This window comes from Aquarana catesbeiana, linkage group LG06 (genome assembly GCF_042186555.1).
Source record: "Aquarana catesbeiana isolate 2022-GZ linkage group LG06, ASM4218655v1, whole genome shotgun sequence".
NCBI classification, from domain to species: domain Eukaryota; kingdom Metazoa; phylum Chordata; class Amphibia; order Anura; family Ranidae; genus Aquarana; species Aquarana catesbeiana.
Window position 1 is genome coordinate 262,554,428 of NC_133329.1, and position 11,635 is coordinate 262,566,062.

At 45.2% G+C, this 11,635-nt stretch overlaps 1 protein-coding gene across 4 annotated transcripts in view; it reads right to left on the minus strand.

Annotated features, from left to right (window-relative positions):
* TRAK2 (trafficking kinesin protein 2) overlaps nucleotides 1–11,635 on the minus strand; it is a 105,445-nt gene that overhangs the window by 40,009 nt on the left and 53,801 nt on the right. For all 4 annotated transcript variants that reach the window (XM_073633271.1, XM_073633270.1, XM_073633272.1 and 1 more), the window contains one exon: nucleotides 2,619–2,828. In XM_073633271.1, coding sequence (XP_073489372.1) covers nucleotides 2,619–2,828 — 210 coding nt within the window. The remainder of the gene's footprint in view (nucleotides 1–2,618; nucleotides 2,829–11,635) is intronic.

Genomic DNA, 11,635 nt, shown 5'->3' on the forward strand with positions numbered 1-11,635 from the left:
AGAGAAGCATTACAGGTAAAACCTTGTTTCTTCGGACACGAGGCCTGGGTACCATCCAATTTGGCCATGAAAAGACACTTTGAATGGATCCAGTTCGCCTGGCTTGCCCCAGTATAGGATATATGGATATTCCCTTTGGAGCTTCAGCACAGGACATCTTTACACGTCCAACACCTAAGACACTGGCGTAAAAACTGAGGTATCCCTGTGAGGGGAGGGATTATATAGGGGGTTGAACTTCCTGATTAGGGTGTGACCAGTGTCCAATACCTATTGGTACCTACATAACCCATCAGTTATTACTGTGGCTCTGTGTCCCGTGATGTCCGAGAAAGAAAGTTTGTATTCTTATATTTCTGTACATTTGTTGCCGTTAAAGTCCCAGTTTTTTGGTGGGTACTTCCTTCTCCATAGAAGCCGGTAACTGGGATGGCAGAGTATTCCTACCGCCACACAATGCACCCAAAAATAAAATGACAAAAGATATGAACTTATTCATGCAACAAATTTTGTAAAGACTCAGATTTTACTTAGGGATGACATCTGGGAGGTCCTTCTTGCAAGGTTCTATAGAAATGAATGCTCTTCCTGTTGGCGTTGCTCCCCTGTGCACGCCAATTTCCTTGCTATTTTCTGTGAATGCCCAGCTATTCAATTTTACTGGAAAGATGTCCTGACTTGCATCCCCTCAGTCACCACTCTACCCATGACCCTCTCCATTAACCCCTTCCCGCCGACCGTACGCAGATATGCATACTCGGCTTTCCGGGGTTATACCGGGATGATGCCCGCAGCTGCAGGCATCATCCCGGTACCGTTGTTTCCAGCGGGTGATCGGCTACCCGTGTATAACAACCGATGCGGCTAAAAGCCGCTCGGTTGTTATACCGGAGGAGCGGGAGGGGACATCCCCCCCTCCCGCCGCTGTTACCGGGCCTCCCGTGCGATCGGGAGGCCCGGTGTCCAATCGGGAATCTTCGGCGGCTGGGGGCGGGCTGGAACGAAGCTGTGAGCGGCTTCGTTCCAGCCTTCTTGTTGTAAACGCGGAAGCGACGTCATGACGTCACTTCCCGTTTACTCGGCTGCCAATGGCGCCGAATTTAAAAAAGTACACAGTATTCAGAATCGCCGTTTTCGTCGATCTGAATACTTTGAAGTGTAAAGGAGGGATGGGGGGTCTTTTAGACCCCCCATCCCTCCATAAAGAGTACCTGTCACCACCTATTACTGTCACAAGGGATGTTTACATTCCTTGTGACAGCAATAAAAGTAAAAAAAAAAAAAAAAAATTTTTTTAAACACAATTTTAAAGTAAAAAAATAAATAAAATAAATAAATAAAAAAATTTTTTAAAGTGCCCCTGTCCCCGCGAGCTCGCGCAGCGAAGAAAACGCATACGGAAGTAGCGCCCGCATATGTAAACGGTGTTCAAACCACACATGTGGGGTATCGCCGCGATCGTCAGAGCGAGAGCAATAATTCTAGCCCTAGACCTCCTCTGTAGCTTAAACCTGGTAACCATAAAAAAATTTTAAAGCGTCGCCTATGGAAATTCATAGGTACCATAGTTTGTCGCCATTCCACGAGTGCGTGCAATTATAAAGGGTGACATGTTTGGTATCTATTTACTCGGCGTAACATCATCTTTCACATTATACAAAAAAAATTGGGGTAACTTTACTGTTTGGATTTTTTAAAATTCATGAAAGTGTCACTTTTCCAAAAAATTGCGTTTAAAACACCGCTGCACAAATACCGTGTGATAAAAAATATTGCAACAATCGCCATTTTATTCTCTAGATTCTCTGCTAAAAAAATATATATAATGTTTGGGAACTCTAAGTAATTTTCTAGCAAAAAATACGGATTTTAACTTGTAAACACCAAATTTCAAAAATAGGCTTAGTCATGAAAGGGTTAAGGTTCGTCTTCTTCTGAGTTTGGCAGACTCTTTAGTGCTTACAAATACCATTCGCACCATCCTCACCCAATTAATATTCTATGCTAGGAAGCGGATTATCCGGTCTTAGAAAAAGACGTTAGCACCATCACTAGCTGCCTGGAAATCAAGGCTCTTCACCTATTTCAACAAGGTACACCTTCTAAGTTTGATAAGGTTTGGGGTAGATGGGTTCCTCTACATCAACCGCCTTTGATTAGAGTTAATCACTTGCACTTTCACTCTGGTTGTTTTGTTTAAATGCCCACTAGTCTACAGCTTTAAATTTACTAGTCATTAGCTTAACAGCTTTCAATTTTGACCTTTATTCCGTACATGATGCTCGGTACCTGTAACTCTGGTATCCAATTTCTTGTGGATGGCCTCAGATTTGTTTTTTTTTTCCTTTTTTCTGCTTGATCTAATATAAATTTATAGGGTTGAGATCTTTGGTGTGGGGTAGAATTTTTTGGTTTTTAGACTTGTAATTTAGAAGGTTATGCTGTACTAGTTGCAGAATTTGGGGGCTGCAGTCTATTTTGTTTGTAGACCTTTTCTGTACTATGTTTATTTGGATGTACAAATACTGCTTAAAATCAAAAGGAATTTGACAAAAAATTTTCTGTGATTTTACAGGAGTACTTCTGCTTTATATTTTTTAATAGATTGGTTTTATTACCTGGGAGCGTAGGGAAAGATTTTCCTCCTCCAGTTCTCGAAGTTTCCCATGCAAGTTATCTAGCTGCAGGAGTCCATGTGTGAGGGTGAAGGAGTCATTGGACCTCAAGGGGGTTGAACAGCTGGAGTCAGTCTCACTCTCTTCTGAGGCAATAGATACCACCCTAAGTAAGTCATCCTTCTTGGCTAACTCATGTTGGAGTTGGTTTACCTGTTAGGGGTTAATACATTACAATGTGAATAAGTAACTAGCATTAAAAATGTAGGGTACTCATAAATCGGTATCTGATCTGGATAACAGCAGCATCCATCTTAAGGCTATGCACTACACCCAACCAAAGCAAAATTAATAGCGTTGCATAGATTGCTCCTGTTTGCCATCAAATAACATGTTGTGATTGTGCAAAGCTATGCAATCATCATTCCTAAGAGCCAAATATGGTCAGTCAGATCTTCCGACTGCTGTCTTATGCTGGCCATACATGTATAGATTTTCATTCAAAAATGTTCATTTTAAGAACGTTTGTTCGTTTTTTTAAATCAATGTTGCTTTTTGACCACAGTGATGGGAAAATTGGAAGGAGTAGAATAGAAAACTTTTCTTGATCGAACACATTTTTTGGGCAGTGTATGTGGTTTTGTTTAGAAACTACATTTTAAAATCAAATGTTAAAAGCAAGTGAAATTTTCAAATGACATTCGTCCATTCATCGAATGTAATATTCTCATCCAAAAATGTATATGTGTATGGCCAGCATTAGGTCCGTAGGCATCTTTAGGAGGTAAGGAAAACAAGGACTTGTTAATATTAAGTCAACTAAAGACTATCCATCTTACACAATAATGTAGAAAAACCTGTCATTAAGGCCCCTTTCACACTGGGGCGGTAGGGGGCGTCGGCGGTAAAACAGCGCTATTTTTAGTGCTGTTTTACCGCGGTATTCGGCCGCTAGCGGTGCGGTTTTAAGCCCCTGCTGGCGGCCGAAAAAGGGTTAAAACCACTCGTATAGCGCGGCTATAGCCGCGGTATTGCCGCGATGTCCCATTGATTTCAATGGGCAGGAGCGGTTTAGGAGCGGTGAATACACCGCTCCTTCACCGCTCCAAAAATACGGCTGTCAGGAGATTTTTTCTTCTCCTGCCAGCGCACCGCTTCAGTGTGAAAGCCCTCGGGCTTTCACACTGAACAAACAGCGGAGGCTGTTTTGGGGGGGTTTGCAGGCGGTATTTTTAGCGCAATAACGCCTGCAAACCGCCCCAGTGTGAAAGGGGCCTAAGAGAGGTATGCCTATTGACCAGGAAACTCCTAGCCAATTCAGTGGCCACCACTCCAGCACATAAAGCATAGCTCTTCTGTTTCCTAATTTTTTTGTACCACTAACAATGTCCATCCAGTAGCAAAGACATTACTTGTACGAATGAAGAAATTAAAGGATTATATATATGGAGCTACAGTGAGGGAAAAAAAAGTATTTAATCCCCTGCTGATTTTGTACTTTTCCCACTGACAAAGAAATGATCAGTCTATAATTTTAATGGTAGGTTTATTTTAACAGAGAGAGACAGAATAACAAAAATATCCAGAAAAACACATTTCAAAAAAGTCATAAATTGATTTGCGTTTTAGGCTGGGTTCACACTGGTGCGACACGACAGCCGTCCTACTTTGGATCCGACTTTGCCCTGCGACATAAAGCCGGCATGTGTCCGACTTTCAATGAACGGGGATCCGACTTGGATCCCCGCCAATGCCCGGCATTGTTTGGTATTAGGGGGAACTCCGCGCCAAATTTTAAATAAAAAACCGGCATGGGTTCCCCCTCCAAGGGCATACCAGGCCCTTCGGTCTGGTATGGACCTTGAGGGGAACCCCCTACGCCGAAAAAACGGCATGGGGGGTCGCCCCCAATCCATACCAGACCCTTATCCGAGCACGCAGCCCGGCCGGACAGGAATGGGGGTGGGGACGAGCGAGCGCCCCCCCCCCCCTCCTGAACCGTACCAGGCCGCATGCCCTCAACATGGGGGGTGGTGCCTTGGGGGAGGGGGCGCGCTGCGGCCCCCCCACCCCAAAGCACCTTGTCCCCATGTTGATGAGGACAAGGGCCTCTTCCCGACAACCCTGGCCGTTGGTTGTCGGGGTCTGCGGGCGGGGGCTTATCGGAATCCGGGAGCCCCCTTTAATAAGGGGGCCCCCAGATCCCGGCCCCCCACCCTATGTGAATGAGTATGACGTACATCGTACCCCTACCCATTCACCTAGGGAAAAAGTGTCAATTAAAAAAAAACACTACACAGATTTTTAAAGTAATTTATTAGACAGCTCCGGGGGTCTTCTTCCGACTTCGGGGGTCTCTCCGGGTCTTCTGCCGGGCTCCTCCGCTATTTTCTGCTCTTTTGCTATAGCGGAGGAGCCCGGTCTGCTGCCTTCTTCTCTTCGGGGGTCTCTCCGGTTCTTCTCCGCGCTCTCCGGACCTTCTGCCGGGCTCCTCCGCTCTCTTCTGCTCTTTTGCTATAGCGAAGGAGCCCGGTCTTCAATCTTCTGCCTTCTGCTCTCTTCTCCTGATGTTGACACAACGCTCTCTGGGGCTGGAATGCACTCTGAGCGCTCCGCTCTGACTTATATAGGTGGTGACCACGCCCCCTTATGCCGTCACAGTCCCTGGGCATGCTGGGACTGTGACGTTTTAGGGGGCGTGGTCATCACCCAATGACCACGCCCCCTTATGCCGTCACAGTCCCAGCATGCCCAGGGACTGTGACGGCATAAGGGGGCGTGGTCACCACCTATATAAGTCAGAGCGGAGCGCTCAGAGTGCATTCCAGCCCCAGAGAGCGTCGTGTCAACATCAGGAGAAGAGAGCAGAAGGCAGAAGATTGAAGACCGGGCTCCTTCGCTATAGCAAAAGAGCGGCAAAAGAGCAGAAGAGAGCGGAGGAGCCCGGCAGAAGGTCCGGAGAGCGCGGAGAAGAACCGGAGAGACCCCCGAAGAGAAGAAGGCAGCAGACCGGGCTCCTCCGCTATAGCAAAAGAGCAGAAAATAGCGGAGGAGCCCGGCAGAAGACCCGGAGAGCGCGGAGAAGAACCGGAGAGACCCCCGAAGTCGGAAGAAGACCCCCGGAGCTGTCTAATAAATTACTTAAAAAATCTGTGTAGTGTTTTTTTTTAATTGACACTTTTTCCCTAGGTGAATGGGTAGGGGTACGATGTACGTCATACTCATTCACATAGGGTGGGGGGCCGGGATCTGGGGGCCCCCTTATTAAAGGGGGCTCCCGGATTCCGATAAGCCCCCGCCCGCAGACCCCGACAACCAACGGCCAGGGTTGTCGGGAAGAGGCCCTTGTCCTCATCAACATGGGGACAAGGTGCTTTGGGGTGGGGGGGCCGCAGCGCGCCCCCTCCCCCAAGGCACCACCCCCCATGTTGAGGGCATGCGGCCTGGTACGGTTCAGGAGGGGGGGGGGGGCGCTCGCTCGTCCCCACCCCCATTCCTGTCCGGCCGGGCTGCGTGCTCGGATAAGGGTCTGGTATGGATTGGGGGCGACCCCCCACGCCGTTTTTTCGGCGTAGGGGGTTCCCCTCAAGGTCCATACCAGACCCAAGGGCCTGGTATGCTCTTGGAGGGGGAACCCATGCCGGTTTTTTATTTAAAATTTGGCGCGGAGTTCCCCCTCAAGAACATCTGAGCACAAGTCGCGTGCCGAAGTCGGATCATGCAAGACGGCAATCCGACTTTGATCCGACTTCAATGATAGTCAATAGGCTGAAGTAGGATCAAAGTCGGACCAAAGTAGTACAGGGAGCATTTCTAAAGTCGGAACGACTTGTGTCGGACCAGTTAGGACGGCTCCCATAGGGAAACATTAAATTTCACACGTCATGCGACATGAGCTCCCAATGTCGGAGCGTTTGTCGGACCAGTGTGAACCCAGCCTGAATGAGTGAAATAAGTATTTGATCCCCTATCAATCAGCAAGATTTCTGGCTCCCAGGTGTCTTCTATACAGGTAATGAGCTGAGATTAGGAGCACTCTCTTAACCACTGGGCACTTAAACCCTATTAAACCCCCTTCCTAACCAGAAATATTTTCAGCTTTCACCATGGGTTCACACTGATGCGATGCAGGAACACTGCCTTGAACGAACCGCTGCGGGTGTCATTACCAATGTTAAGCACACTCCCAGTTTAGTTCACAGATTGCAGTGCGAACTGTGAACTCGCACAAGAATCGGATTGCATAGGTGAGAACACACATGCGATCCGATTCTAGTGCGGGGAAAAACAAGTCCCTGCACTATTTTCTGTGCGAATCCAATGCGAGTTCAGCCATACAACTGTATGGCTGAACTCGCATTGCTCAGAGATCGCATGTGATTGGCACCTGCAGTGCGGGTGTGAATCAAACGTGATATCAGAGTTCGCACTAGTGTGAACCCGGGCTTAGTGCTCTCACATTTTGAATGACAATTACTCAGTCACGCAACACTGTACACATATGAAATTTTTATCCTATATTTCCACACAAATAGAGCTTTCTTTTGGTGGTATTTGATCACCACTAGGTTTTCTATTGTTTGCGCTACGAATAAAAAAAGACCAAAACATTTGTAAAAAAAATGAATTTTTCTTGGTTTCGTTTATAAAAGTTTGCAAATGAGTAATTTTTCTTCATAAATTTTGGCCAAAATTTATACTGCTACATATATTTGGTAAAAATAACCCAAATCAGTGTATATTATTTGGTCTTTGTGAAAGTTATAGAGTCTACAAGCTATGGTGCCAATGACTGAAAATTGATCACACCTGATGTACTGACCGCCTATCTCATTTGTTGAGACACTAACAAGACAGAGAAATACAAATACCCCCCAAATTACCCCTTTTTGGAAAGTAGACATTCCAGGGTATTTTGGAGGAGGCATGGTGAGTTTTTGGAAGTTGTAATTTTTTCCCACAATTCTTTGTAAAATGAAGATTTTTTATTTTTTTTCCCACAAAATGGTCATATAAGCAGGTTATTTCTCTCACATGGCATATGCATACTTACAATTACACCCCAAACCACATTCTGCTACTCCTCCTGAGTATGGCGATACCACATGTGTGAGACTTTTACACAGCCTGGCCACATACAGAGGCCCAACATGCAGGGAGCACCATCAGGTGTTCGAGGGACATAAATTACACATATAATTTCCTGACAACCTATCACACTTTTGAAGGCCCTGGAGCATCAGCACAATGGGAACACCCATAAAATGACCCCATTTTGGAAAGCAAACACCCCAACATATATTCTATGAGGCATTATAAGTCTATTGAACATGTCATTTTTTTCCACAAGTTTTTGGAAAATGTGGAAAGAAAATGAAAATGCATTTTTATATGCATTTTTTATGGCACTGACGGGCGCTGATGAGGATCCACTGACAGAATGGCACTGATGAGCACTTTAGTGGCACAGATGGGCACAGATGTGGTGCTGCTGGGTATTTGGAATAGTAAAGAAAAAAAAAACTCACTCAGACTCACACGGCAGCTTCTCACTCCTATGCTCACAGAATCGGCATGAGCAGCGGAGAGAACCGGACATGATGCGGGTTTGTTGACAGCGATTGCTCCATCATTGGATAAAGCAATCGTGTCCCTGGGGGCAACGTTCTGGAAGGATGTCATAGTACGTTCTCCTAGAGTTATTCAACCGCGATGTAGCTGTCATTCGGCTATGGCCCGGTTGTTAAGTGGTTAAAGGGAATGCTCCTAATCTCAGCTTGTTACCTGTAGAAGACACCTGCCCACAGAAGCAATCAACCAGATTTCAATCTCTCCACCATGGCCAAGGATGTCAGGGACAAGATTGTAGACCTACACAAGGCTGGGATGGGCTGCAAGACCATTGCCAAGCACCTTGGTGAGAGGGTAACAGTTGGCGCAATTTTTCGCAAATGGAAGAAACACAAAATAACTGTCAACCTCCCTCAGTCTGGGGCTCCATGCAAGATCTCACTTTGTGGAGTTTCAATGATCATGAGAATGGTAAGGAATCAGCCCAGAACCATATGGGAGAATATTGTCAATGATCCCAAGGCACCTAGGAACATAGTCACCAGGAAAACAATTGGTAATACACTACGCCGTGAAGGAATGAAATCCTGCAGCACCCACAAGGTCCCTCTGCTCAAGAAAGCACATGTACAGGCCCGCCTGAAGTTTGCTAATGAACATCTGAATGATTCAGAGGAGAACTGGGTGAAAGTGTTGTGGTCAGATGAGACCAAAATCGAGCTCTTTGGCATCAACTCAACTCATCGTGTTTGGAGGAGGACTGCTGCATATGACCCCAAGAACACCATCCCCACTGTCAAACATGGGAGGTGGAAACTTTATGCTTTGGGGATGTTTTTCTGCTAAGGGGACAAGACAACTTCACCGCATCAAAGGGACGATGGACGGGGCCATGTACCATCAAATCTTGGGTGAGAACCTCCTTCCCTCAGCCAGGGTATTAAAAATAGGTTGTGGGTGGATATTTCAGCATGACAATGACCCAAAACACACAGCCAAGAAAACAAAGGAGTGCCTCCAGAAGAAGTACATTAGGGTCCTGGAGTGGCCTAGCCAGTCTCAAGATCTTAATCCCATAGAAAATATGTGGAGAGAGCTAAAGTTCGAGTTACCAAACAGCCTCGAAAGCTTAATAACTTGGAGAGGAAACAGGAGTGGGACAAAAACCATCCTGAGATGTGTGCAAATCTGGTGGCCAACTACAATAAACGTCTGACCTCTGTGATTGCCAGCAAGGGTTTTGCCACCAAGTACTAAGTCATGTTTTGCGAAGGGGTCAAATACTTATTTCACTCATTAAAATACAAATCAAATCAATTTATAACTTTTTTGAAATGCGGTTTTCTGGATTTTTTTTGTTGTTATTCGGTCTCTGACTGTTTAAATAAACTTATATACTGATCATTTTATTGTCAGTGGGCAAACGTACAAAATCAGCAGGGGATCACTCACTGTACATAAGTTATTACATAATTTAGAATGAAAAGATGAAAGGTTGAACCATATGTTGCCTTGTACTATATGCGATAAGAACATGATAATGCTTATCATAAAGTTATAAAATCTGGTCAATAAATCATGATAAACGTGGAATGTAAAAAAGCAGCTATGGAATGTACAGGATGTCATATAAGAGTCAAGCTTACATAACAAAAAAGTAAAGATAGAAATATAAAACTTTCCTTTTTTTTTTTCCCTCATATACCATATTTGCTACAAATGACTTTTATTCCTGGTTTTTGATTGAAGAAACTTAACTGAGCGTGCAATGTGAAATGTGAAATCCTGGTTAAATAGAACTGGTTGCCTCAATATTTAGTGGTCTTAAAGAGACAGTACCTGAAAACGAGGAAATAGCAGCCCCAGTCCGAAGTGGGAGACGGACGGGGAGCTGGTGTGTGAGGCTCCATTTTTTTTTTTTTTTTTTAACAACATAAATAGAACCAGTGGAACGGTGGATGCAAGCCGCCTATTATAACATCAGCTGTAAGTGGAACTGTGTTGTCCATGTCCCTGCTCACTGCCCCATGTGCTACTGGGCTGACATTGTGGTGACAGAGGTATGCGGAGGGTACCTTGTGGTACCACTTTCAAGTAAAACCAGCAGACTGGGACAGCATTTAATACACATATCTCAAAACCAACAAAGGAAAAGGCTTTTTTTTTTCTTTTCTCCCTCTCTTCTCTTCTCCCTCCTTCCACTTTTTTATCCCCATGATATAACAGCATGGCTGGGAAGCGGGCAGCAGAGGAAAAATTAAACCAGCACCAGTTGCAAAATCAGCCACTGCAAACAGGAGGTCAGGTTACACGCTCTGCAAAAAACCAGACAAACCAAGTGAAAGCCGCAGCAGCAGCGGCGGCAACAAAGTTAAAGCATTTTGCTAGGACCTCCCTATCACCAGTAAAATCCCAACAATCAATTCAAACAGGTACCTCGGCGGTTAGGAAAAGCCAAAGCAGCGGGTTAATACCGGCCGTAGCAAGCCCAATCGCAGTGCCGCCCACAAAAGGCCAAGGGGCGGGAAAACTTGATACTACAAGTGGTGACACAGAATTTAAAAGGCTACCTAATCTAACCGAGACAAATATGGAGGGAGGCCAAAGTGGAGGAGTGGAAGAACCAACAATGAGGGACCTCCTGTATGCGATAACTGCATGTAAGGAATCAATCACTGGTTTGGATATTCAGCTAAAAAGCATAAGGGAGGAATTGGCAGTGATGGGAAGCAGACTGAAAGAAACGGAGGGAAAAACAACAGCCCTAGAGGAGAGATTAAGTTCTGTGGAAGACGTGCTACTCCCGCTTAGACAAGATATAACTGATATGAAGAAATACATAAAAAAATCAGTCAGCTAAAATAGATGAATAAGAAAATAGAAACCGGAGAAACAACATAAGAATAATAGGCATGCCCGAACGGAGCGAGGGATCTGACCCAATAGAATTTCTGGAGGGATGGATTAAGGAGACATTTGGGACTACATCTTTTTCTCTTTTCGTTGGCATTGAACGTGCCCATCGAATCCCCTTTAAACCCCGTCAGGGTAAGGAGTACCCAAGACCCATAATCATGAAAATGTTTAATTTCAGAGATGAAGTATCTTTGCTTCGGAAGGCGAGAGAAATGGGAGAGATCCTATATAGGGGGGTAAGAATTTCACTATACCAGGACTTTTCTCCGGACCTGCAAAAACTCAGGGCGGCATATATGCCGATTAAACGTGTGCTACAGCAAAAAAAGATGGACTATGCATTACTGTACCCCGCCCGTATGAGAATAACTACAAGGAATGGGACACTCTTTTTTGATTCCCCTCGAAATGTGGAAGAATGGTTGGAGAATATTGAGAGAACAACACGGAATATAGGAGAAGAGAGACTAGAGACTAATTAGATTTTGGTTCCTTTTTTTTTTTTTTTTTTTTTTTTGTTTGAGGTACTAGGG